Source organism: Chrysemys picta, chromosome 10, assembly GCF_011386835.1.
Source record: "Chrysemys picta bellii isolate R12L10 chromosome 10, ASM1138683v2, whole genome shotgun sequence".
NCBI lineage: Eukaryota > Metazoa > Chordata > Testudines > Emydidae > Chrysemys > Chrysemys picta.
The window spans coordinates 83,805,402-83,831,451 of record NC_088800.1 but is presented as its reverse complement, the minus strand read 5'-3'; the positions used below and the strand labels follow the sequence as shown (position 1 = coordinate 83,831,451).

General features: G+C 51.3%; 2 protein-coding genes across 3 annotated transcripts in view; one reads left to right on the top strand and one right to left on the bottom strand.

Annotated features, from left to right (window-relative positions):
* Positions 1-12,274, top strand: part of CHTF18 (chromosome transmission fidelity factor 18) — a 46,867-nt gene extending 34,593 nt beyond the window's left edge. Inside the window, exons 19-22 of the mRNA XM_008164768.4 lie at positions 1,171-1,315; positions 5,699-5,827; positions 10,975-11,032; positions 11,958-12,274. Coding sequence (XP_008162990.2) covers positions 1,171-1,315; positions 5,699-5,827; positions 10,975-11,032; positions 11,958-12,094 — 469 coding nt within the window. The 3' untranslated portion in view covers positions 12,095-12,274. The remainder of the gene's footprint in view (positions 1-1,170; positions 1,316-5,698; positions 5,828-10,974; positions 11,033-11,957) is intronic.
* A 388-nt stretch (positions 12,275-12,662) lies between these two features.
* Positions 12,663-21,979, bottom strand: GNG13 (G protein subunit gamma 13). Of its 2 annotated transcripts, none has more exons than XM_005288974.5 (3): positions 21,839-21,979; positions 15,235-15,380; positions 12,663-12,906 (listed from the first exon to the last, which is right to left on the bottom strand). In XM_005288974.5, the coding sequence occupies exons 2-3, from the start codon at positions 15,330-15,332 to the stop codon at positions 12,801-12,803; spliced, it is 204 nt and encodes a 67-aa protein (XP_005289031.1). In that variant the 5' UTR covers positions 15,333-15,380; positions 21,839-21,979; the 3' UTR covers positions 12,663-12,800. The 2 variants fall into 2 exon arrangements, with proteins under 2 accessions (XP_005289031.1, XP_023958187.1); XM_024102419.3 differs by lacking the exon at positions 21,839-21,979 and adding an exon at positions 19,173-19,297.
* Between the last annotated feature and the right edge of the window lie 4,071 nt (positions 21,980-26,050).

Sequence of the window (26,050 nt, the reverse complement as noted above, 5' to 3'; positions counted from 1 at the left end):
TAAACCATTGGATCAGGTCACCACGGGATGTGGTGGATTCTCCATCATTTGACGTCTTCGAATCAGAATCAGCTGACTTTCGAAAAGATACGTAGGGGATCAACCCCAATTTATTGTGCTCAGTACAGGCATTACTGGGTCTCTATGTTACGTACAGACCAGACCAGAAGGGTGTAATGGCTAGGTGTCTGTTTGAAGATAGACCTGTACAGTGGAGATGTGGTGGGTTGGGGATGGTAACAGAGTGCAGTGCTTTGACGTCCAGGTCGCTGTGCTGAATGCTGCCCAGGGTCAGTGGTCTCTGTGGGTCAGCCTCTTGGACCAGTTCCTACTGGACCATACAGTTAATACTAACTGGCGTCCCTGATGGCACCGGTGGCAAACAGGCCGAGGACTGGATTGACCCTGGCAACTGCTACCCTGGTTAGTAGAGGTGGTTCTTTCTGAGGTGCGGTGGAAGTGTGTTGACAGAGCAGTGGGCAAAGGGTCCTTTCACTGCTGCTGCTCGTGCGATGGCTAAACGAAGCTCGGATAGGGCAGGGCTGTCAGTGTGGCTTCTCGCGCAAGAATTACATTCGCTGCGTTCACATGAAAACAAACGGTAAGAAGTATGGGACCTGAATGAACTTCTCCCTGGTTTGGAATCCATTGAAACGACTTTGCTCTGCACTTCTGGCATATTTCACCAAGTGATTTCAAAGTACTTCTCAGACCTCGAAACCTCAGCACGACCCTGATGGGGAAACTGAGGTACAAGGAGACAGTTACTTACCCAAAGTCACACACACAGGAAGTTACAATGTTGGGGCTAGAACCCAGGTATCTCAACTCCCGGCCCCCTACGCTATGGCCATGAGGCAACGCTTCCTCCCAATAAATAAAGGTTTATTCTGAAAGGAAAGATAATAGAAAAGCAAGTACTGAATTTTGAATGTGGCTTGGATGAAACAAAACCCAGTTCTGCAGATCAGTTTAAATGAACCTTTGACCCTAGATTTTGAGGGTAAGGTTTTCAAAGGCGCAAGTGGGAGCTGGCTATCCAGCTGCACTCTGTCCCTTCCTAAAAATCTCCCTCTTAACAGCAGCCAAAGGCTGTCAGACACTACCAGCCAATATTAACTGGCTCCGTTTCATTGATTCCCCCAAATCTGTTCTTTTCAAACCCCCTAGAAACGTGGAAGACGTCTGTAGGTTCCCGGACCTACCGGCTCGGAAACCGTTGACGTACCAGGCCAAGCAACTCATTGCAAGAGAAATCGAGCTCGAGAAGATGAGGAGGACGGAAGCTGTGCTCCAGGCCCGGAACGCCAGCCAGGTAGGAGTGGGACACTGATCATGGGAGACGGCCCGAAGCTGAAGGGGAGCAAACGTGGCAGATTCATCGAGCTCCCTGCGTGGCCCGGGCGTAGCTAAAGAGGGACAGAGCGCCCTGTTGAGCGGGGGTAGGTTACACAAATTATAGGGGCAGTGTGAGCGTCAGCAGTGTACTCTCTGTCCTATGCACAGAGGCCAAGACTAATGATTCTGGATGGCTCGGTATACGGGTGTGCAAGCCCTAACGGAGGGAGGGTGCTCAGCGATGACTGGAAACCAGCCCCCTTTATAGTGACTCCATTGGGAAAGTGTTCGCTTAAGTTGCTGCTCTCTTGTGTTCTAAAACTCCAGCTGCCTCTGCCCAGATCCTCCGCTCCGGCCTCTCAGTGGGCTTAGCTGTCTCTGCCCCAGGATGGCAGCGGGCAGGGGGGAAGCTTTGCCTGGCAACTTCCCTCTGACGCCAAGTGCAATGCGAAAGCTTTCCTTTTGCAAGTGAAAATTCCAGATTAAAACCTCCCTCCACCAGCAACGATTTGTATGTCGTGCACCAGCAGCTTTAAGGCTGTCCTCGGCTTGCACCATGTGAAACGTGTAACGTTAGCCTTGAGTCTGACCGAGCCAAACAGCTCATCTTTCTGCAGGGACCCTGGTAATAAATACTCACTGAAATTGAAAGTGCCGAAAAGTGATTCTGCAACAATGGCCGAGGTCATTCTGAACGTATCCCATCTCCTTGCAGTTTGCATGTTTCAGTGAAGCAGCTGTCCGTATAGAGAGATGCTCTGGCATCTGCTTGCTGGTAGATAGTCAATTCCATTATTATTGGACCCTTCTGTGTCACCTTTCTCCCAAAGATCCCAAAGCACGCCAGGAACATGAGGTCATTTCATCCCTCACTGAAACAGCTGCCTCTGCAGCTAGCAATGATTCCCTGGCTGCGCATGTGTGCTCGGGTGCCTGCTGCATCCTGGGCGGTCCTCTCCCCCTTCCTCTCTGAAACCGAGAGCAGCTGCCAACCTCCGCCAGGAGAGGGACCCGGTAAATCCACAATTGGGCCTGACGTATTCCACGTAGTAGAGGGCAGCAGTACGTGCGCACACACAGATTGTCGCTGCGGCTGTTGGGTATTGCTAACGTGCCTTTAGCAAAGGGTCGCATTGATGTGGAGGGCAGGGAGAGAGGTGAAATGAGGCACAGCTGGGATGGATATTAAGTGCCAACAGTGCTTCTAGCGCTGTAGAGAACACAGAGCCAAGGCATAGTCCTTGCCCCGAGATGCTATCGGCCCCAGGAATTGGTTTCCTGTGCTGACTGCTGTTCCCCTCTGTAATGCTAGAGTTCTGCGCAGCGCGTTAGTTTTCCCTGCCTTGCGAGCGGCACGAAGACTCCAGCTGAGGCCGCGGGTGCTGTGCGCTCCTGCCAGCGAGCGACGGCCCTGCCTGTCAAGTTCTGCTCTTGGTGCATTCGGGGCCATTCGCACCGCTGCAGCATTCCGACGCGAGAGCCCCCAGCGCGAGAGTCGTGGGTCGTGTGTCTGGAGCAACGAGGGAGGGAGGGAGGGATGGGGAGAGGAGGAGGCTCGGAAACGGCGTCATTGGGGCTCACGTGATTCCGATTGCTTTCAACAGAGGCCTCCCTTGGTGCCGCTCGGTGAGATAATTAATCCTTCGGAGCCGGCGACTCGCAGCAGAGGGTGTTTTTCAGGGAATGCACGTGGGAAAAAGCGATGGTGTAAAAAAATCTCCGAAGGATTCTTGTTTACATGATGCCATCGGGGAAATGCACGCGCCAGTGATCGAGAGGCCAAGCCGGGCTGAAACATTCAGAGTTCTTAAAATGATGGCAAATAATTGCCACGGTATTAAGATGTAGTGTTTTTAAAAAATTCTTTTTTTTTTTTTTTTTATTATTAAGCATGTTTAGTACAGCAGTGCCTAAGGGCCAACCATCACGGGGCTGCACCGTGCTAGGCGCAGTACGGACACACAGCTTTAAAGAGCTTACAGTCTAAACGGACAAACCAGAAACTGTGTTCTGAGATCTCCAGTCAGGCTCTTTGAGAGGAAGGCAGTGGGTCTCAGGCTAGCTCTCCTGAACTTTGATTCCCAGGCAGTGGAGTGAAAAAAGTCTGACAACCAGCAGGGAAAATGCCACTTGCATGAGCAGGGCGGGACTGAGCTCTAAGCAGGACTTTAGGGTATGTCTACACTGCACACAAAACCTGGGCTGTGACTCTGGTTTGAGCCCAACCCCGCTTTTGTCCACACACGCACATCAGTCTGACTGGGGTCAGCAAGCACTCAAGACCCAGGCCCAAAGACCGTGCTAGGGGGTGGGTCCGAGCCTGGGTCCAGGCCCTGTCATTTTGCAGTGTAGACGTAGCTCAAGCCACAGACCCGAGTCAGAAGGTCTGCGTAGTGCAGTCTGGATGTGTTAGCACGGCTGTGAGCCCCAGATCCAGCAATTGTAAGAAGTGCTCAAGCACGGGCTTGAAAACACAGAGTCCGCAAGCCCGTATCCCACAGACAGTGCAGTGTAGACGTGCCCTTAAAGGGAGACTTCCAAAGGCCCAGGGGGCTGTTAGACATCCACTGACTTTCAGTGGAAATTGGGCACCTACCTGCCCTTTCTGCTTTTGAAAGGCTCCCGGGAACAAATAGGAAGGAGGCAACAATAGGAAATGGTCAATGAGGGCGTGATCCAGACTCCACTGGGCCCTAAAGCTGGTAATGAACCTGTGTTTTAGGCCGGTTCTGAAGCAGATGTCGCAGTGAGGAGCCGGGTTGCCCGTTTTGTCTGGCATGCTTAGCGGGAGGAGAACTGGAGCTTAGAGAGGTCGCGTGTTGTAACGGAGGTGGGCAAGGGCAGGTGTGGGCATAGCTTTGCCTGCTGCATTCATAAGGCTGGACTGGATGGCAAAGAGCTCTTGGAAAGGGGGGAAAAACTCAGGTCTCCTGGCCAGACGGCTCTTAAGGAGGGAGATAGCTGTTACGTGCTCCGCCGCCACGGTAACGGACACGGAGTCTTGGGGAGAGTTCAAGGTGCCCCCACTCCTTTGAAAGGTCTCCTCTCATTCTAATCCGTCCTCCAGCCAGGAGAAAAGAGAGCGACACTTATGGAAAACCACCAGTGTACCTTGTCGATCTGATGGGACCAAAAAGTAATTGGAGGCTCATCCCGTGGGGCAATGTGCTCTTCCTCCACTATAGAGCCTTGTGTCGTGCTGACAATAGGCCGCACTAAACACAACTGGCCTAAGTGAGCCTTGTTTCATGTGAAAACTGCTTGGTAACTTCTCTTTTCTCACTTCTCAAGGAAGGATAAACCCATGGAAATCTCTCTCCGTGGTAGTTTGTCATCTTCAGTCTGTGACATTCCTTACGTCCCTGAGCACGTATGTTAGCTCAACAGCCAGGCAGGAAAAAAATAAACTAAAATTAGATTTTTATTTCCAGGCCGTTGGAAGCTTATCACCTCGCGTTGTATTGCAAAAGCCCCTAAAATTCCCAACTCGGCTCTGGGTCCCGTTGTGCTAGGTGCTGCACATACACATAGTGAGAGACAGTCGAGACCCCCAAAGAACTCCCAATCTAAATAGACAAAACAGGGAAAGGGTAGGAGGGAGAAGACAGGCACAGAAAGATGAAGTAATTGGCCTCAGGTCGACACAACAGAGCAATGCCAGAGCTGGGACTAGAACTAGGGTCTTTTGACAATGGGTTCAGTGCCCCAGCCATGAAACTGCACTGTCTTCTCGTTGTAAGTGCACCTACAGCCCACCCAAGAGCTACGTCCCCACAGCACAGCTGGTTGGCTGACTTGGGGCCTGTGAAAGGGTGATACTGCCCAAGCAATTAGCACTCCAATGTTCCCATGCAGAGGCTTCCCAGAGCAAGTCCCATGTGAAAGGTGATGTGTACTGCTGAGTTATAACCTTGGGGGAGGGGATAGCTCAGTGATTTTAGCATTGGCCTGCTAAACCCAGGGTTAAGATGTCTCCTGTTGTAACGGAGGTGGGCCAGGGTTGTCAGTTCAATCCTTGAGGGGGCTATTTAGGGATCTAGGACATAAATCTGTCTGGGGATTGGTCCTGCTTTGAGCAGGGGTTGGACTAGACGACCTCCTGAGGTCCCATCCAACCCTGAGATTCTATGATTCTAATAGCTGGATTTGTAACAAAGGATGTTCCTTAACCTGCTGTTGCACTTCCCAAAGAGTATCCTGGTCGTTTCCCCCTGAATTTTTTGAATAAAGAAGGAAGAGGTTGCTCATGGAGAGCAACTTTTACCTTGACAGGATCAATGGTTTGTCTCCAAGAGAACAATTGAGAAGGAGGAACTGTAAATACAATGTGGCTTGTCCAAGTAAACCTCCCTCGTTGCAGGTGTCTGAAGAAAGCCTTGGTGAAACAGAAGATAAGCCAAGTGCAAAGCCGGGGATGCCCAAGTCCAACGTCCGCAACCATGAGCAGCGTCTGGAGCACATCATGAAGAAAGCCGCTTTTGATGAAAAGGTGAGCTGGAAGCCCTTCCGCAGTGGAGATAAATTAAAGGGGGTTGGCTGGCCCAGGGCCTGGGGCAATGGCACATGTTGCTGTTCCCACGCTGAGGTCAGTGGTTCAAATCTGGCAGCTGCTTGTTGGCCATGATGAAATGAGTCGTTGGGTTGCAGTCAGCACAGATGGGTATCTGTGCTGACAGGCTCTGAAGAGGTGCTTGCAATAGCTTTCGAAGGCCTGGTCTACACCTAAACCTTATGTCAACCAAGCAATGTCATTCAGGGCTGTGAAAAATTTCACGCCCTGTGAGATGTAGTTCGATTCACCTAACCCCCAGGGTAGATGCAGCTAGTTTGACAGAAGAACTTTTCCTCTGACCTAACTACTGCCTCTCACGGGGTTGGATTAACTACAGCAACAGAAAACCTCCTTCCATGGCTACCGCAGTATAAGTGTAGACACCCCCTAACTGGACTGCAGTTTTTCATGGTATTTAAGTGACTGTATTTGCCTCTTATTTGTAAAACTATCAATCTTGGCATGTTCTTTGATATCAAGGCAACCACTTTCCCCTCTGTTGCCCACCTGGTAACATGCTCCTTTCCCCTCGGTACGGGCTCTGTAGCATAGGCACTGAGTTTCTAATCTGCTGGGGGGTGCTCCCCCCCCAGCTCCGCCCAGGCCCTGCCCCCACTCCACCCCTTCTCCCAGGCTCCACCCCCACCCTGCTTCTTCCCGCCCCCTCCCCTGAGCACGGTGCGCCCTCATTTCCCCCTTTTCCCCCCCCGTGCCTCCTGACACCACAAAGCCAATGATCCACAGGAGGTGCTGGGAGGAAGGGGGAGGCGCTGAGCGGCAGGGGGAGGTTTTGGTAAGGGGGGCTGCCGTTGGGTGCTTAGCACCCACCATCTTTTTCCTGCGGTTGCTCCAACCCCAGAGCACCCACGGAGTCGGCCCCTATGCTCTGTAGCATAGCTAGACCGACCCTCTTTTAGAGGAAACACTAAACCAAGATCCCCTCCGTGAGCGGGGAATAACCCTCCCACGATATGTGCACGAGCTATTATGGAGCTTGGAACGGCTCCTGCAGCTTCTTCCTAGCTGATCGTCACTTTGCACCGAGCTTTAGGATGGTAAGATACCCCGAGGACAGGGGCCTTCGAGAAGCCTACTGGATCCCGCTAAATTTGATTCCAATTCTGTTCTGCTTTTCAGCACTGATCGGTGAGCTCTTTAGCTGGGGGAAATCGGCCTAGCTCTGTTGGCTTTAGTGGAAATAGACTGATTTACACCAGCTGTGGGTCCGGCCCCGGTATTTATAAGGCATATACATGTTTTTGGTGGAACGAACACACACGGCGGTTGGGTCTGCTTGTGCGGCATGCACGACCGGTCAGAGCGCTGGAGGGTTTATCTCAAGGCACCGGGTTTCAGAGGAGGGGTAGCTTAGTAACCTAGCATCCGTTGCCTCTGCCAATTATGGGATTTTAATGTCCGGGGAGCCAGGAAAAAACCCGTCTTCCAAGAGGCCAGGAGGCTGTTGCTACTGCTGTGACCCAACTAAAGCCCCACCTCCCGAGAGGGCAGGCAGCGTTGCTGGAGTGCCAGTGCCTCTGATGCAGATTGCATAACCACGTATTAAAGTGCAGCGCACCCGCTGCTCCACGCTTCAAACTGCTTTCTCCTCCGCTACACTCAGGCTTCCGCAGCAACGAGGGTGTTTGGCTTCCCATCCTAATGCTGCCGGTATTGGGGAGGAGGGAGGAAATCGACTGCCTGCGCGTAGCGAATAGACCGTTCACAAAGGCATTGCGGGAGAGGGGGAGGTCGATAGTGGATATTTATAAACCTCTCTTCCTCTCTGCAAAAACGAAGGGATTCAATACCAGGCTTCCCTTAAATGCATCAATGATTTTTATAGTGCATAGAGCAGTGTAATTAAATATTGATGGCAGAATTACCTACATGCCAGGCACCAGCTGCACCATTAGCAATGTTTATGAGCTTGCGTCAAAGTCCTCAGGGTCAGATCCTCACCTGGCGTAAATCATTGAGGCTCCATCGAATGCTAGGGAGTTCTGCCCATTTGGGGTTTAATTTTTCAGGGCAAGGCTAAACGGGGGAAACCCTGCCGCTGGTTTGAGGGGCGTGGGACTTACGAAACAGATGGTTGGAGGATTTGGGAGGCCGGGTGGGTGACCTTGGGAAGCTTGCCCTGAAGTGCAGAGTTGCTCAGCCTCCCTGCTCAGATCGGCACAGTATCTGGTGCCGAGGCTCCCAAGAAGGGGGCCCCGTCGGCGTCAGGCTCTGTAGTGCGAACCCCCATGTGACATTGTGGGGCTCACCCAGAGCCATCAGGGGTTCTCTCTGCTTGTCCTATAACTTCGGGTGCCTTCATGCCGTGCTGCTAGGCTCAGGGCTCTGGCACCAGCAGCCAGCCGACAGGCGTAAGGTTTCACCCTGCCTTCCACCAGCCTAGTGACCCCTTGCAACAAGTCTCTCCAGCTCTGTCTCCCTAAGTTCTGAACTCCCAGATGCTTGGACTTCTTCCCCTCTGGACCATCACCCCCGAAGGGGTGAAACCTGCCACCAGTGAGTTCACTTTGGAACACCAGGATTGCTATTCCCAAATGTTCAAACCCATGAGTCAGGCTCACCAAAAAAAAAATCACGAGATTGGCTTTAAAATCGTGAGATTATGTAAAAATAATTAGATTTTATGTTCTTTTTATTTGCCTTCTGCTTTGAGCCTTGAAGGTGCACTGGGGTCACATTTTGAAGCTTTCTCCATCTCCACGAGGGCTGGACACTTACTTTTTCTTTAAGACCAAAGGCTGAAATCATCATATATCCACTTGACTCCAGGAGCTGGGGCTTTAAGGAAACCAATAATTGTCATGAATCTCATGACAAAATCATAAGAATTAGCAGCACCAGGACATAGTCCACACAGTTTGCACACCAGAGACCTGCTGGGGGCAAAAATAAACCGCAAGTTTATTTGACGGGAAAATCGTCGGTTCAGAGATGAACTGGGGAGGAAAAGCAACACACGCAGGTTACGCAGAAAATCAGCATAAAGATGCAACCTCAGGCTTGACACTCCTGTGTCTGCTAAACTCCCTTTTCTCATACAAGTTACCTGTTGCTGCTGGACGGCTTCCCAGCATGTCCTCGGCCTAGCGGGGCTCCAGTGTGTCACAGGCAGCACCCTACTTCAACGCTGGCCTCTGTTTCTGGCTCCCCTTCACTTTAGCCCCTCTTCCCTTTTAACATGGTAATACCCGATTACCCAGAGGGGGGAAATTCCCTCCGTCCTTGGTTTTCTTGGAGTTTTAATGTCTTTCCATTAACTTTCGTGGTCCACCATTGTCTTTCCCTGGGTTGTACAATGCTCGGTGCCTGGAGTTAGTTTTGTGTAAACAGCTCGTCTGGGAGGTGTCCCTCTTTGCCTGTTGGCTTCGCTCCCTGTTGTGAGGCGATGCTGTAGTTGCGCCACAGCTACAATTACAACTTTCTACGCAAAGATACACGCATACGTGCAGAACTCTAACCTGGATACAGCTCTCCTAATGACCACCGAGTTCAGAACATTGCACGCTTCCATCAAAGACGTTGCCTGACATATATTTATACCCCATAACCTTGTATACCACCAGTTGATTCACTTGCTTATTCTTTGGGGTTCAGATCCCCTGTTCGTCCATTGGGGTGTCTGGGGGTGTGGATACTGTGCTGCTGAGGCTTCCGATAAGACGGCCACTTAGCATCAGTCAGCGTAATGTGAACCTCTGTCTGCTGGGCACTGAGCTGTGACCTCTGCCCCACTCATTTCATCCAAGCCATCAAACAGCCGCTGGGGCTTCCATCTGGTCGTCTTGAGCCAGGTTGGGTTTGAATCGACAGCCTATTCGGGAGAGGCTCTACATCCATCTACCAATCTCCTGATTCATCCAGTTCCCCTCCTGCAGTGCCATTGGATATCTAACAGGGAGTGCAAAGCTTCCAGTGCAGCTGCAGTGCCCAGAATGTGTGGCTGTTACCAAGCGGAGAAATGCTTGGAGTTATTTCTAATCCAGTAAATCATTATACGCCAGTAATCTCATCCAGGGGGAAATCAAGTTAATGGCAGATAGAGAGTATAAGCCGTAGGAAAGATAAGCTCTGTGGCTTTGAGGATGTGAAATAAAACCAAGAACCAAAGGCCACATTTTAAAAATAACAAATAAATACATTCAGAACCATCTTGGTTTGTGGAATCATTTTCCTTTTTAGTCTTCTGACCTTGTAGGCTATTACGGGAGGACCTGGCTAATTCATAGTAAGCACAGGGAGACCTGTCATCAACTACTAGATTCTAGGAGCTAGGGAGTAAAAAAGACAACTTTAATTTGTTACCATTTCTGCTCTCTTCCTCCTCCTGCCCCCCGTGTCTGCATTTTACAGTGAAATCAGACCAGTCACTTTCATGCTTTGTTTCTAATCATTTGCACTCTAGTTCCCATGCACGCTAAGGTTGGTTGCTTGGGTTTCTGGACCTGTGCAGGCTATCTGAATGACTAAAGAAAGGGGACTGAAATATAGAGTGATCTCAGTATACTTAATCCTACCTCAGTGCAAGGAAATGGCCTAGATGACCCCTTTCAGCCCTACATTTCTGTGCTTCTATACAGCGGCGGCTCCCGGCACCAGCGCACCAAGTGCACGCCTGGGGCGGCAAGCCGCGGTGGGCGCCCTGCCGGTCGCTGTGAGGGCCTTTGGCGGCATGCCTGCGGGAGGTCCGCCGGTCCCACGGTTTCGGCGGCAATTCGGCGGTGGGGACGCCGAAGGCACAGGACCGGCGGACCGCCCACAGGCATGCCGCCGAATCGGCGTGACCAGCGGACGCCGCCGAAAGCTGCCTGCCTGCTGCGCTTGGGGCAGCGAAAAACATAGAGCCGCCCCTACTTCTATAACAAAAGGAAACATTTGTGCTGATAAATTGTGTAATTTTTTTTTCTTAATGAAGTCACATTTTGGGATTGTAACTAGATAAAAATCCCATTTGATGTTGAACTGGGCTGGGCTGGCACTATTCTCTTTAAATACACACTATAACCAATATGTACCCAGAGATCTGCTGGGGAGGAGTATACTAAAACCATTTTGATTTCTTTTCACAGCCAGAAATGGACTTCTTTGGGCGCCAGCTTGTTAAGAAACAGGTGTCTCCATCAGCAGGTATGTGCAGAAAAAAGGCATGATGTTGGTCAGGAGAGATGGAAGAAAACTGAGAACATATGTTGTAGTAGAAAGCTTTGCAATATCTTCTGTGGTTCCATAATGCTGAAATCAAACTGACTGTGGGTCACCGAAAGGGTGGATGGAGCTGGGGAGCAATTTCCATGGCGTGTTTTGCAACTGTCTGACAATATTTATGTATAAGGGAGGATTGGAAAAAAAACTTGGGCCATAAAGGCAGTCCAGTCCCCTACATGGAGCAGCTAGGGTAGGATATTTCATTATGGAAGCACCCAAAGGCCCAGTTAATAGGTAATAAAGATGGCTGCGGTTCTGCTCCTGCAATGTTTTAAGCAATAATTTTACTTAGGACATGTCTATGCTACAGCTGTGGTGCTGTAGCTCCATAGCATAGACGCTTCCTACACTGATAGAGGGACTTTTCCTGCCACTGTGGTTCATCCATCTGTCCAAGAGACACGAGCTAGGTTGATGGAACAGTTCGTCCCTTCACCTATCTGCGTCTATGCCAGGGGTTAGGTCGACCGAACTGTTGTGGTCAGGGCGTGACGTTTTTCACACCCCTGAGCGACGGAGCCAGGCCGATCTAGTTTTGAAATGTAGACCCGACCTTAGCAAAGTTACGCAAGATGCTTAAGTGTGTGTAGGATCAGGGGCTTTTGAATGTAAGCCCCTAGTTCTGAATGCACTTAATGTGGCGTACTGAATTGACTATGGAACCCCTCGTCGTAAGAACTATGCCCAGCATTAATGTTTGCAGGTGCCGTCCTTTTCAGTGTCTTATTGGTACTTCCTTGACAGTCTGTTGCCTAAACTTTAAGACTTTCCCATTTTAAGTCCCTTGATTTAATTGTATTATCGTATCTTCTCTCCCCACCCACCAACCTTCTCTGGTTACCATCAGCTAATCAAACGTCCGAGCACAACTCTGTTGAAAAACAAATCGGAAAGGCCGTTGGAAAGAGCGATGTTTGGTTCCGATTTAATGAAGGGGTTTCGAATGCCGTCCGGCGGAATATTTACATTAAGGATTTGCTCTAGTGATAATTTAAAGAAATAAAACTGAAGAAACAATACATACAGAACAGAAAGAAAAATTTGACTCTTAGCCTTCTAAAGAACATGTATGGTTCATGAGAACTTTCCTGCTTTTATTTTCTATTCAGCTGTTTGTAAAATAAATAAATAAATAAATAAGCAAAATAAATGTTTTTAAAAATTTGTGAAGTATTGCTTTGTTTATTTTATTTATAAACCCTTAGTTCTTATATTTCGCTGGCTTTGCTGCAAAATTGTATATTCTACAATATACAAAAAAGTATTGAAAATGTTTTTATAAAAGTGTTTTTTCTTTTACAAGTTCAAAAAGGCTTTGTAAGGTTCACAGAAGCATAGTTAAGCGCAAGCTTAATTGAAAACTACAGGATTAATCAAGAGAAACCTTTTGCCCGTTGTTTGACATTGCTTTTCAAGTCCCCATTCTGATGCTGCTAATCAGCTAGTCTCCAATACATTGCATCTCTTACCAATTTACTCTTTTATGGCATGTGCTTTTTCAGTATAAAAAAGAATCGCTTCTACTAATAAAAATAATAAGACAAGATGAGGATAGTGTTTGTACAGTTAGTCATATTAGGAAACTAATAAAAAAAATGTACATTCAGAGTTAATGCAAAATTGAATATCTCAGGAGGAAGCCATTTTGTCAGCCACGGCTGCTTGGGAGTGAAGTTGGATTTAGGGGCATTTAGAGTATGGTACATTTTCCTTTTTCCACCCAAGGGTTGCTTTTCATCAGCTCTGGATTCAGAAATGGGTCTTCTGGAATGCTGTCTTCTATCCACTTCATCAACCTACAGAGAAGAGGGGAGAGGTGGGATGGTTAAACGGCTCTGGGCGTTTCTCATTGTCTTATTCTGGCTGAAGTGGAGCTAGAACGTTTCTTTTCATTGTTACGCAGTAATGATACTTAGCATTTCCATGGCATCGCCCAGCCCCCCGGCCCGTCAGGTAGGTAAAATAATAGTATCCTCAAAAGACAAGGGGGCCAAGCAATTGCCCACGGCTACACAGAGTCAGGAGTGCAATTGTGAAGAGAACCCGGCAGTCCCACTAAACCCTCAACGCCCAGACTCTGAGTTTCCCAATGCTGTGGGGTTGCTGCCGTCGGAGTGAGCTACATCAGCTGCAGGGCACAGCATTGTCCAGAGTGGTGACGAAGCCCGATGGGCTGGTCTGTGGTGTGGGGAGCAGGAAACTTAGCAGAGGAGCAGTGGCTCTTGCATTTATTTGGTTCTTTAAATTTTGTCTGTCCCGTGCACCGTGTCTCAGCAGGCCGCCTTTGGGATGGCTGAGTGGGTGAGCTGCCCCGTGGCCTCCTGGCACTGTGTTCAGCTACACTTGCCACTCGCTCTCCTTTCTTCTCTCCAGTCTTCTCACTTCTCTTCTCTCACTTTTCGGTGTATTTTCCCTTTCACGTGTCTTGCTGACTACTCCCCCTCCCTCTCCTTATTCCCCCCACTTACCCAAAGGGTGTAGACGGTTGGAGGCAGAGCACAGAGAAGTGTGGGATGGCAGGTCGCCATCACTAGCTTCCTATTGTCTAATCTCGAACAAGGCAGGTAAGCTGGAGGAAGGATAGTCCTGTGGATAGGGGGTAGGTCTGGGGCTTATGCCTAGTTCGTCCACAGAGTTCCTGTGTCACTTTGGCCCAGGCCCGCATAGGTATTTGAACACCTATCTCCCATTAATTTCAATGCATCTGATGCAGTTGGGATGGCGGGGGCAGATAGGTCAGTGGTTTGAGCATTGGCCTGCTAAACCCAGGGTTGTGAGTTCAATCCTTGAGGGGGCCACTTAAGAATCTGGGGCAAAATCAGTAGCTTGGTCCTGCTAGTGAATGCAGGGGGCTGGACTCAATGACCTTTCAGGGTCCCCTCCAGTTCTATGGTAGGTATGTCTCCATATATTCATATTTATTTATTACTTCTGCTATCTAGATAGGTCTTGGATTGGATTCTTAGAGCTCCCAGGGCTTAAAAGAACAGTGCACGACTCCTTTCTCATGAGAATTTGCACAACAACACTACAAAGATTTGGAACTTAACGAAGTCATTAAGTCATATGAATTTTTCCAGAAGCCAGGGGAGGTGCCTAGAATGGAATAGGTCCTGCCACGTGTGCTATGGAGTACTCCCCAGTGCAATCAGTTTGCTCCCGAAGGTGCAGATTTTCAAAGGTAGATGCAAGTTCAGTGGCAGCTCCCTTCGCCCCCCCCCCCCTTGCACCAGCAGACGCCTGGCTTTACACACGTATTTGGCACAAGTGTTGCCGAGCGACTCTGTTGTACGTGCAGTTATCCAGGCTGTGGGTGCGGAGAGAGGAAGTGATGTTTCTAGGTGCACCTCCAGCCTGGCTCCGCAGGGAGTGCTATCTTCAGGCCCACTGGGCGGGTGCGGGGGGCGTGGCCACCATTAAATATGGACTAAAGCAGGAACCCTGCAAGCTACTACCACCTCAAGAGCAGGTCACCGAAGGGGAAGCGTCCTTTGCTTTCTAATCCAGGGGGAAAGAACTGAGAAACAGCTGATCCAACCAATCATGGCTAAAACCGAGCAAAATTAAAGTTAGATGCAGTCACGTGTTAAGCTAGCGTTACCCTTATCCCGTGCAAATCTTTCCTGCTGGTGGGTGCCTAGGCTTCCTGGAAGATTGGACACACAACCCACTTCTCTATGTATCGGTGCTTAGATCCTATGACGATAATGAGTGCTGGAGAAAACTGGCCATGCTGAATGCTTTTGGCTCTGCCGTCCTCCCTCGATATGGGTGGTGCTGCTGGTGGGGCAGAGACAGTTGTGTAGCTAAGGTTAGGAATTTATGCCTAGATTCTCTGAGGTAATTAGGTACTTAACTGCAATTGATTTCAAAGGTCCTAAGTATTGTGGAAGATCTGGGCCCAAGTATTCTTGATGCCGATTTATTTCTGGCAAAGGGCGCTGGAGTCGAGACCCTAGAATCTGCCGTCCTATTCAGGGCCAGCAGCAGGGCCCACTTCCCACAGGGCCTGCCACTGCACCTCACTCCTTCCAACCACTAGGCCTTAGTCTGAGACCCACCACCTTGTTCCATGTGGGCTACTGAACGGCCGCCAGAAGGGGCCGGGGAAAGCATTGACTCACTCAGGTATTGTTTTAGAAGACATTTCCCTCTTGTAAGCCAGTTGGTATTTCAGGCTGTCTACTTCCTTCTTCCACTGTGGAAGGTCCCATTCATCCATGGTGGCAGGTCTTAGCGAACGTCCTTCTTAATGGGGAAGCAACCTGGGCTGAAAAACAAAGGCAAATTTGTGCTTGTTAACACTCCCAAAGCCCATTCCTCCTCAGGTGCGTTTGTTGTAGCTTGTTCCCTCCCGCTCTGGCCCTTCCTGGCTGAACAGGTCAGTGCTGGATGGCCCTTGCAAATGAGCTTTCCTACAGGTGTCTCTAATCGCTGGAAAAGACCCTGCCCTGGCGTTCACGGATCAAGTGGCTTGTCGAGAACGCGTCAAGGCTTTCAGTGCAACCCGCCCCTTTGCCCGGGGCCTGTTGGGTGCAATGGGCGTGACGGTTACCCGGTAACGGTGGCTCCACACGTAGCCCTGCCATAAGAGTTCAAACAAAATGAACTCACAACCTGGGGCTTAGGATCTGCTGATGCAGAATCCCCCCTTCGGCATATTCACCGTGCGTGCACCACGGACTCGGGCTGTCGTCACCACTGGGGGTTGCAGATGGTCAGCGAGGTCATGCCTGGAAGCTGAGCTTGGGCTACCCTTCATCGTGGTCCCTGGCACTGACCCTCCCCCCCCCAAAATCTGCTCCTGCCATAGCCCTTAGATGTCCTTCCAGACCTTTACCAGGGGCTCATTGTTTGCAGCTCCTTCACCGCCACCCAGCCCCACCTCTCTAAACATGGGAGAAGGCCTTCGTAGCCCAGAGTCACACCAGCGTTAGACAGCTGTTGCCCTTCGCTCTTCTTTCTATGATGCAACGGCGTCGTACTAGGGGTCCCTCCCATGCATCAAGGGTCCCTGCCATGGCTGCTGCTCAGTCTGAGGCTACTGCTAAGGAACTAGGTCGGGCTCGTGTGTTCATTTGGAAGTAATTCTCCCCTGCATTGTTCCCCCTCCCCTCTGCAATTTGCATAGTGCATCATACGGCATTATCATTTGACTAACAAATCCCTTTGAGTGCGGCATGGGGCGGGGGAGCTGGCAGCTGTTCCTGACCGATGGAAATGAAGGATTTAGCCTTGATGTAAATATCTGCCTTTGAGGAGTGGTGTAACAGCGGACTAAGCTCCAAAGTGGGTCGGACACATGGTACTACTTGCTAACCACAGCCCCTTTGTTCCGAATCCTGCCTTCCCTGTGTGAAACCAGGCCCGGATCCTGTGGACTGAGAATCTCCTGGCATTGTGTGTCTCATGGTCAGAGAAGATCCAAGTGTACTTGTCTCAGACATTAGGACAACACTTACAAGTGGCATGTGACTAAAAGCAGCCTGGGATTCAGATGGGGGAAGGCAAAGGGTTCATGAAGAGAGGCAATGAGTGACTTCCAGGGGAGACAAACCAAACCCAATTCTTACTGAATGAGCCTGGGGAAGATTTCCTTTTGGACACCTGGGAGAGACCCACCAATGTTCTGATTTGGGCAGGTCGCTGGTGCCACATATGCAGATACCCGCTAAGTCTGGATACGAGAGGGAAGACAAATTTTGTGTGAGGGGCTTTCAGACAGCTGGGGAGAGGCCCTGGGTCAGAAGAAAGAAGGCTGGCTCAATCTCCGAGCTAAGATTGAGATTCCCTTGGCATAGGGCTAATCTGCCAGTGGACACAGAGGAGGTCCAACCACCGGAGACAGCATAAGCCATTCTGACAGCTGGCTGTTGGCAAACACAGCTGAGCACAGCTTCCTGTTGTCTAATCTCGAACAAGGCAGGTAAGCTGGAGGAAGGATAGTCCCGTGGATAGGGGGTAGGCCCGGGGCTTACGCCTAGTTCTTCCACAGAGTTCCTGTGTCACTTTGGCCCAGGCCCTCATAGGTATTTGAACACCTCTCCCCCATTAATTTCAATGGGAGTGGGGGCTCTTAAATACCTTCCAGGATCTGGGCCCTTGTCTCTCAGGGGGCTGATTCCAACATGGAGGTGGAACCCATCGAGTTTGTTGCTATAAAACATCGCGGGTTAGTTAGGTTGCTGTCTGCCTCACCTAGAGTTCTCCTGCTGCATCACAAGCCCCTGAGGCCCTTTTGAAGCCCCAAAGGGAAAAAAACATTGCTTTCCTGCAGCGCATGCAAGGGATCGTTCAGAGATTCCTCCTGGAGCTAATAGGACTTTAAGGGCCAGATTCTGGTACCCTTAGCCTGAGTCATACATTACAAATAGCCTCACTGAAGTCAGTGGGACTTCTGATGGAGTAAGGTGCTATTCAGCACAAGGCAAGATATCCGAAACTGGCCTACGGTTGCAAACGCTGGGCCAGACCCTCAGCTGCTGTCAGTCAGGCAAGCAACATTGACTTTAGTAGAGCTGCTGTCATTTACATCAGCTGCGGATCTGGCCCATTGGTAGCACAATGAACAGAATGATCCCGTTTGTACCATTTTACTAAGCAGGGAGTCCCTTGGTGTGAAAGCTCTGAACCCCATCTCACACCTGCCGCGGTGACATTTATATTAAATTGGGCACAGATTGAAAGGGGCTGGCGTCATGGCTCTGCGAACATCCCTCACACCCTGTCCTACCAACGTGCTTCAGGCCTGATCCGCGGGCTCCCCCCACTAGGTCTCACAGTGGGGTTCAGCAGGCCTACGTCAGTCGGTCCTTGATTTCTCTACCAGCATGGGTGGTATGGAGTGCCAGTTGTCACGGTGATGGTTTGGTGATGTAATATGGAGGGCTGTCCACTAGGCACTGCACTGAGACCAACTTATTGCACACAGGTGGGCTTGGCAGAAGTTGATTCTTGTTTTGTGATGATTTTGATGGATAATATAAATTTTTATTTTTAGATTTTTAGCTATTTAAATCTTCACCATGGAGGGAAATTCTGGGAAGGTCAGACACGGGCTGGGGAGGGGCAGACAATTGTTTCATGACCGTGGATGCTGAGATTCCAAAAATTAAAGCTTTAACTGTTGAAACACAAATGCCCAACATCGCATGTCAAAATATACAAAGTAAATATCCTAAAAATCAAACTCTAATACTTTCTCTCAAACAGCATTTTTCTTACCTTGCCTTTTGGTACCTTTCCATCCTCATAGATGGACATATGTATAGTTTTTGTGTGTGTATGTGTGAAATTGATGTTTATCGATATTTACTGATAAAAATCGAATCCTTCCAAGCCAATACCAAACAGCCACCCGAGGAGAACAACTTTGTCTAACACCAGCCCAGCCAGAGTCTTAGCCGGTGAACTAAAGGTGAAAAGCGCCTTTACAAATACCAATTTCCTGAGTCATCTTGTTCACGCTCTTTCCCCCACCCCCCAGCTCCTTCCAAGTCCAGTTCCCATTTCTCCGTCCACCTCGAAATTAAAGGTTCCAGGAGCTGCTGGGGAATCCAGACTCCGGGATACCTGTAGAGGTACAATTTCAGGGGACTGAAGCCCAGCCTCCCTGTTCACAGGTGCAATCTGTGCCCGCAGCAATGAACGCGCAGGCACCAAATGGGATATTTGCCCTTCTCCCTGCATTGGGTAGAGGTGCAAACACCCAGCGCTGCTCCTGCAATTCAATTCTAAATACAACGTTGCAGGTACAAAGTGCACCGGCCTGGGAAGACACTGCCCTTCTCACAGTGGTTTGAGCATTGGCCTGCTAAACCCAGGGTTGTGAGTTCAATCCTTGAGGGGGCCACTTGGGGATCTGGGGCAAAATCAGTACTTGGTCCTGCTAGTGAAGGCAGGGGGCTGGACTAGATGATCTTTCAAGGTCCCTTCCAGTTCTAGGAGATGGGATATCTCCATTAATTATTATTATAATCCAGCCCTTATTGTAAAAGTGTCTCTCCGCTGCCCACCTGCTATTGCATTTGTCTCCACATCACAATAGCAGCCCCACACCTACCTTTGCACAGGTCGTAGTCCGCCGAAGTCAGAGCTAAGCAGTGGCATAAATAACACAACAGCTTCTCAGTTTATAGTGTGGGCTAGCAGGTTTTGTGCTTTGCATCCGCTGCCAGCAGCATTAGCATTCAAATAAGTAACCGGGAGAACCAGGTCAGCTTTGATTGCGATTTAGATTCTCTGCTGCCCTTAGGTGGAGTGTGGCACGTAACCACTTGGACACTCTAAACGCAGCGTGTTTGATGGCCGGGGAATACATGATCTGGGCTAAAAGGTTGTCAGAAGGGGGAGCAGGTGGGACGCAGTCCCTGAGTAAAGAGGCCAAGACAAATTTTGCCTTCACTAAGAAGTCATTGACCCTTGCACCACAGCGGGGGAGAAGGGTGGAGATCAGGCCCACTGCCAGGCAGCCAATGTTACTCCTGTTTTACACGGCTGTAAGAGAGATCGGAGTCGGGGCTGTGGTTTGGGGTCGAGCTGCACTGAGGGTTCACTGCGGGCTGTTGCAGTTGGGTTCATAGGTTTGAGGGGCCTGGCAGGATTGTCCCCCACTGACACTAGTGATGTGTCTCAGGGCGATCCCTGCCACCTAGGCAGCGCTGGTCAGGTTTCCAACTTCTACTGCCCCTTGCCAGCTAACACCACTAGACACTGCTTAACGGGGGGCAGTGCTAGACTGGAGAGGCTGAGAAGAGACTGGGAAGGACTGCGGAGAGGAAGAGAATTTAAAGGAGAGAGAGGGAGGGAAACAATCACAGAACATAGAAAGGGGGGAAGGAAGAAATATCCGAGCCGAAAGCCAAAGGAAATGTAGAGTGCAATGTCTCATGCTGCAGCTGCCACCTCTAGCTCTTTGCAAAGAGGAGGAAGGAAGTATTATCGTCCCTATTTCACAGCGGGGGAAACTGAGGCACAGAGCATGGACGTGGCCTAAGGTTACACAGCAAGGCCATAACAGAGTCCAGGTGAGACCCTGGAAGTCCTGGCCCCGAATACCACAATAAGTCCATGATAAGCAAAGTTGTTTCACGTCTGAGGAAGGGGCCAGAAGACCCAACCACCTGACCTAGATGCTAACTTTCCTTTGGGCCAAGCCCCTCTGGCTAACACCTCAGCCCCAATGGCCGGTTGTCCCCAGTGGGTCCCTGCTGTACTTTGCTGTCAAACCGAGCTGCATTGGTCAATGGCGGGGGCCGGGTGGTACCCAGCCAGTTCGATCGACCCTCGTCCCGGTGTGTCCCTCCGGGCAGCCTCCAGCCATGTGGAAAGCAGCATGTAATGTAATGTAAAGAACCCATTCGTGCTGCTAGCGCAGGGGGCACTTGGGCAGCAAAGCCTCGGGCGCCAGTTCCAATAATCCATTCGGGGGGTCGCAGAGCTCACCCCCGGGCTAAGCGTCAGTGCGCCAGAGCACATTGGGATACAGGCACCGTAAAGGGGAGCGAGCCGCCGGCCTGCGAGGGGGCAGCGGGCAGGAGGGACTTCATCAGAGCGGGGTTTTGGAGGTGGTCAGACCCATCAGCTCCATTCTGCTCCTCCCCTACCCCGAGGCAGCCCTGGTGCTCAGTCATATTTGTCCATCTGCCTCTGGTCTGCTTCGAACCCCAGCCGCTTGGAGGTGGCACTTGCCCCCAAAGACCTAAAGCAACCCGGCGCAGAGGCCGCCTCCCTTGTCACACTGTTCAGCCCACCCCTGCATTCAATAGGGGGGCAGCCACGGCCTGGGGGGGGGGTGTCGTCAGTCTTAGCTGGGCTGCATGGACGCCGCAGCATGAGATGTGCGCTCACCCCGACCCACACACTCACTTTCTCCCCACGTCTAGCACCAGCTGACCCGGACCCCTCAACGCCACACACGCTCGCCATCAACTTAGCCTCAGCGTCTCGCTTATACTAGTCGGCGGCTGTTTTGGCCCTAGGGTGACCAGATGTCCCAATTTTATAGGGACAGTCCTGATATTTGGGGCTTTTTCTTATATAGGTGCCAATTACCCCCCACCCCCGGTCCTGATTTTTCACCCTTGCTATCTGGTCACCCTATTTGGCCCCGAGCCTGACTTCCCTGCTGATGCGCCAGACCAGGTGGGTGAGATCACTGCTTGTCTTGGACCAACTTCTGTGGACGAGCAAGACAAGCTTTCGGGCGAACCCAGAGCCGATCCCGTTCATCTACCCTGACAGTAAACGCCAACGGTCCCCTCAAAAACATCCACCCGCCGCCGGGATCCCAACCGAGCATCCCCGAGAGGCCGCACATGGCTAACTTTAACCCCCTCCCCGGTCCCCAACAGAGCTTCCCCGGCTGAACGGTGCGAAGGCCCCGGCTTTTAAAAAAAAATGGCAACGCAGCGTGCCCGAGACTGAGCCGCTAGCCCCAGACAGCAGCGGCAAAGGGCCGCTTGTGCGGGGCGATTCCCATCTCCCTGGACTGTTCAACAAGCCGCAGCCGCACGCTCCCCTCCGGGGCCAGCGAGCCGGCGATGCGTGTCTCTGCTGTTGTTACAAAGAGATGCATACAAGGCGGCTTTGATTTGATCTCTCACCCCGCTTCCCCTGGAGGGAGTGTGGGGGGGGGAAAATAATTCACCCCCACCCCCAATCTCCCCTCCCCTGCCAAAGCATGTGTAGTGCCGCTTTTCAAAGAAACACATCAAATCAGCCACCTACCTTGTCCGAAAATGTGTAACCGGGAGGGGGAGAAGTACAGGTCCCTCCTAAAGGATGCGTCCTCCGCTGTGGGGCGCGCCTCAGTGGCCTTTTACCAGCATGGATCCAGCTAAAGCGCTCTTCCCTGTTAACAATCTCAAATCCTCCGTGTAATCTATTAATGGACAGCCAGGCCAGCTGCCTCCGCCTCAGCGCCGAGCGGGATAATGAGACCGTCTTTCCCCCACCCCGCCCCGGAGGATTTGGCTGGCTAACGCTTTGGTACCGAGCTTAGCTGAACGCGAGCGAGCCGGTGTCCCTGGCGCCCGGGCTGATCACGCCAATGCCCTCTGGGCGGGATAACGGGGGCTGATGCTGATGGCTCATTAGTTCTTGACCAGGCTTTTCTCCACTGACAGTAACAGCTAATGTTTGGCTACCATAGTTACCTTTGCCTAAAGACTGGGGCCTTAATTGTGTCCCTAAGGGCGCCGGGAACCCAAGAGCTGCTGGCTAGAATAACACGGTGCAATCCAGGCGTTACTGTATCACTCAGACACAGCGATCATCCCTTAGGTTTTGCTGGATACGTTGCACAAGATTTCCTGGTTAGTATTTGCTGCGTTATTAAACCAAAAAAAAAATCTAGTCCCACGGCTGGCTTTTCCACGGTGCCCTTCACGCAACTGGTGCAAGAGCGGGCGTGCTGGTTCAGCACCAGGGCCTGGCTTATGGCTGGCACCTGCGTGGAGCCGAGCTAGGGTGACCAGATAGTAAGTGTGAAAAATCGGGACAGGAAGTGGGGGGTAATTGGCACCTATATAAGAAAAAGTCCCAAATATTAGGACTGTCCCTATAAAATCGGGACATCTGGTCACCCTAAGCCGAGCGGGGCCACCGTGCCAGCAGACCGAAACGGCTACACTACATGTTTGAAACGTGTTAAAATGAGACGCGGCGCAGTCACAGAAATGATGGCGGATTACACATTTTTTAAACACGTCAACCCCTCTGAAAAGCCAGGTAGCTAAACGGCTAAGAATTGAAAGAACTAACACGGCCACTGGTTTAATTACCGTGAAACAAAAACTGAAATAATCCCACCCAGCTAAATGGAGCAGAGCAGTCATGGAAGGAGTGTGGAAGTCTGGGATTGATGCTCTAGGCCAGGGGTGGCCAACCTGAGCCTGAGAAGGAGCCGGAATTTACCAATGTACATTGCCAAAGAACCACAGTAATACGTCAGCAGCCCCCCATCAGCTCCCCCTGCTCCCAGCGCCTCCCGCCCACTGCTCAGCGGTTTTGTGGCATGCAGGAGGCTCTGGGGGTGAGGGGGAGGAGTGAGGGCATGGCAGGCTCAGGGGACGGGGTGGAGTGGGGGCAGGGCCTGTGGCAGATCCAGGGGTTGAGCAGTGAGCACCCCCCCGGGACATTGGAAAGTTGGCGCCTGTAGCTCCAGCCCCGAAGTTGGTGCCTAGACAAGGAGCCGCATATTAACTTCTGAAGAGCCGCATGCGGCTCCGGAGCCACTGGTTGGCCACTCCTGCACGCTGGTCTAGAATAGACGCCTGGGATTCGAGACTTCTGGGTTCGATGCTGCGTGCTGGAAGAGAGTACGGGCTAGTAGCTAGAACTACGGCGTCCTCTTTAACCCAGAGCAAGTCACTTCCCCTCGTCAGGTTCCCAGCTGTAAAACAGGGCTATTTACCAACCTTCCAGGGGTGTTACAAGTCTTAATTCACTCCGGGGTTGGTTGGTTTGTTTACATGCTTGGAGCTTTTCGGGTGTAAGTTGCAGTAGAACCGATAATATTAATGACGTTGAAAGCCTGGGCTAAAAGCTGCTACACAAGGGCCCCGAATCCTATTACACTAGTTTCCGTCTTTCGCTCCCTTACCTTGCTATGATGATAGCCTCATTTCGAAAGACACCAGCTGAGCTCACGGGTGTATTTTTGGTTAGACTCGGTAGCGCTTTCCCAGTTACTGTCTGGTCCATCCCACCACTGTGATCAGTAGCCAGGCCCAGGCAGTGAGCAAGCCAGCGTCTAGGAGCATATCAATGCGTTCAGTAGCATGCAGTTAGCACATCTCTGCTGCATTAGACCCGCAAATTGCATTCAGCTGCCACACAACAGTGGTCATGAACCAAGCACAAAATACATCCCGGCACGTACACAGTCACTGCCCTACTTCTAGCACATCGTACCTACGGTAAGTGTATGCTTATGGTGAATTACCCCTTGTCTCAGCGGTTTGTATTATAGGCCAGCCTGACAGCTACTGCTTAGTAGTAAGTTTGCCTGATACCACACCGTGTTTTCAGTTACTTATAACGTTGCCAAATTTTAGCTGTTTGGGCGAAAATGTTGCCATGCTGGCCGGGCGGCCTCAGGCTGAATTGTTTTGCAAAAGTTCAGCCCAAATGGTCCAGCTGTTTCCAAGATGGAGGCAAGTGAAAAAACACATTGTTTTGCCCCTGTTTAAAAAAAAAATCCTTTGAAAAGCTCTAGTGCACCGTGCTGTGGCACAAGGACTAGTTGTAACGTACCAGCGCTTTGCAGCTAAACACAGAAGATTCTGTCCGGGGCTCAGCAGGACTTTCCCGGCCTTTGCAACACTGGGTGGCTGTGGGCCAAGCCAAGGTTGGGCACCAAAGCTGAGAGCAGGGCCCGTGTCGCTGATGTGCACTGTGCTTCCCTCCGCTGACGCCCAGCGTGTTCAGGAGAAAGCTGCCTGATTGGCACGCAGAGCCAGCCGGCGGGGGCGATGGGGCGGAATTCGATTGGAACAAGGAGCCTGGGGTGGGCTGCAGGGGGAGACTGGGCATTTGCGGGGGGTGGGAGGGGGAAGAAGTGGCGATTGGGCAAGGAGACTGGCGATTGGGAATTGGGTGGCCAAGGAATCATAGATTTTTTTTAAGGTCAGGGGGGGCGGCACTAGATCAGTCAGTCTGAGCTCAAAGGTGACTGGGACTCGCTTGGCAAAGAGCCTGGGACAAAGAACCGGGTTGTGGGGGGAGCTGAGCGGGGGGAGGAGAGCCAGCTTGGCTGAGGAGCTGGGAGGGGGAGAGCTTGGCTATTGCCGATGCAGTGGCGGCAGGCATAACACTTGCCCTGCCCAACCCCTTTGCAGTGAACCAAAATGTGCACTACCCCAGCTGGGCAAGCCGTGACTGAGGCCTGTTCTAGCATTATACTGCTCGATGGTATGGGCCATCCTTTGCTCCCAGTGCTCCACAGTTACATTTTCGTTGAGAACCAGTCGCTGGGCACTGGATTGGGTGTCAGGACACCTGGGTTCCATGCTGGGTGACCTTGGGCAAGGCCCTTCTGGCTCAGTGTTTCTGTTTCCCCTTCGTCCGGCCTGGCTCTTGCTACGTGTTTGCCCAGCATGTCCCACAACAGAGTCCCCATCTTGGCAGTGCTGGAATGTGGCTGGTGTTGTGCTCGTTGTCGCCTGTGAGCGGTTGCCGGCTGTCACACTGTCACATGCTCCTGTCTCTGGCCTCTTCTCTAACCGCCCTCTCTTCAACCTGGCCACTAGGTGGCGCTATCAAGCTGTTGCGTCTTTGCGTAGCGACGCCGCCACGTGGCCACCGCTGGGTTCCAGTTTTACCAGCCCTGCACAAAGCTGCATAGGTGGCCGAGCGACACCGCTGCTTCGTTAGGGTCTGGGGGTGTCTGCAATGGAAGGTGGGGAGACCCACTCGGAAGCTCCCAAACTATTTAAAGGGATACCACCCACTTCCTAGACACTACATTAGCCCTCTATTGCCATGTCGGCTGAGGTGCTAGATCAGTCACATCACAGCGTTCACAACATTTGGCATTAAGGCGCCCCCTCTCCCCCCCCCCCCCCCCCCGCTTTTGCCGGGCATGTGGGGAAAGCTGAGAAGCGATGCCAAGGACAATGGGCCATGGAGACAGCACTAGTTCAGGTGATCCCCCCAGTTCAGTGCCGCGCCATGTAGGCAGGAGAGTGGGGTGCTACAGGCCTTCTGCGGGTGCCTGTGCTGGAGTGAAGTAGAGCCAGCACACCAGACTGGCACCTTTCACGAGCAACGCATCTGCACAAACTCATAAAAAAGCGGCACTAAAATTTGTATCAGGTGGTAGCCGTGTTAGTCTGTATCTACAAAAACAGCAAGGAGGCTGGTGGCGCCTTAAAGACGAACAGATTTATTTGGGCATAAGCTTTCATGGGTTAAAAACCTCACTTCTTCAGCTGCATC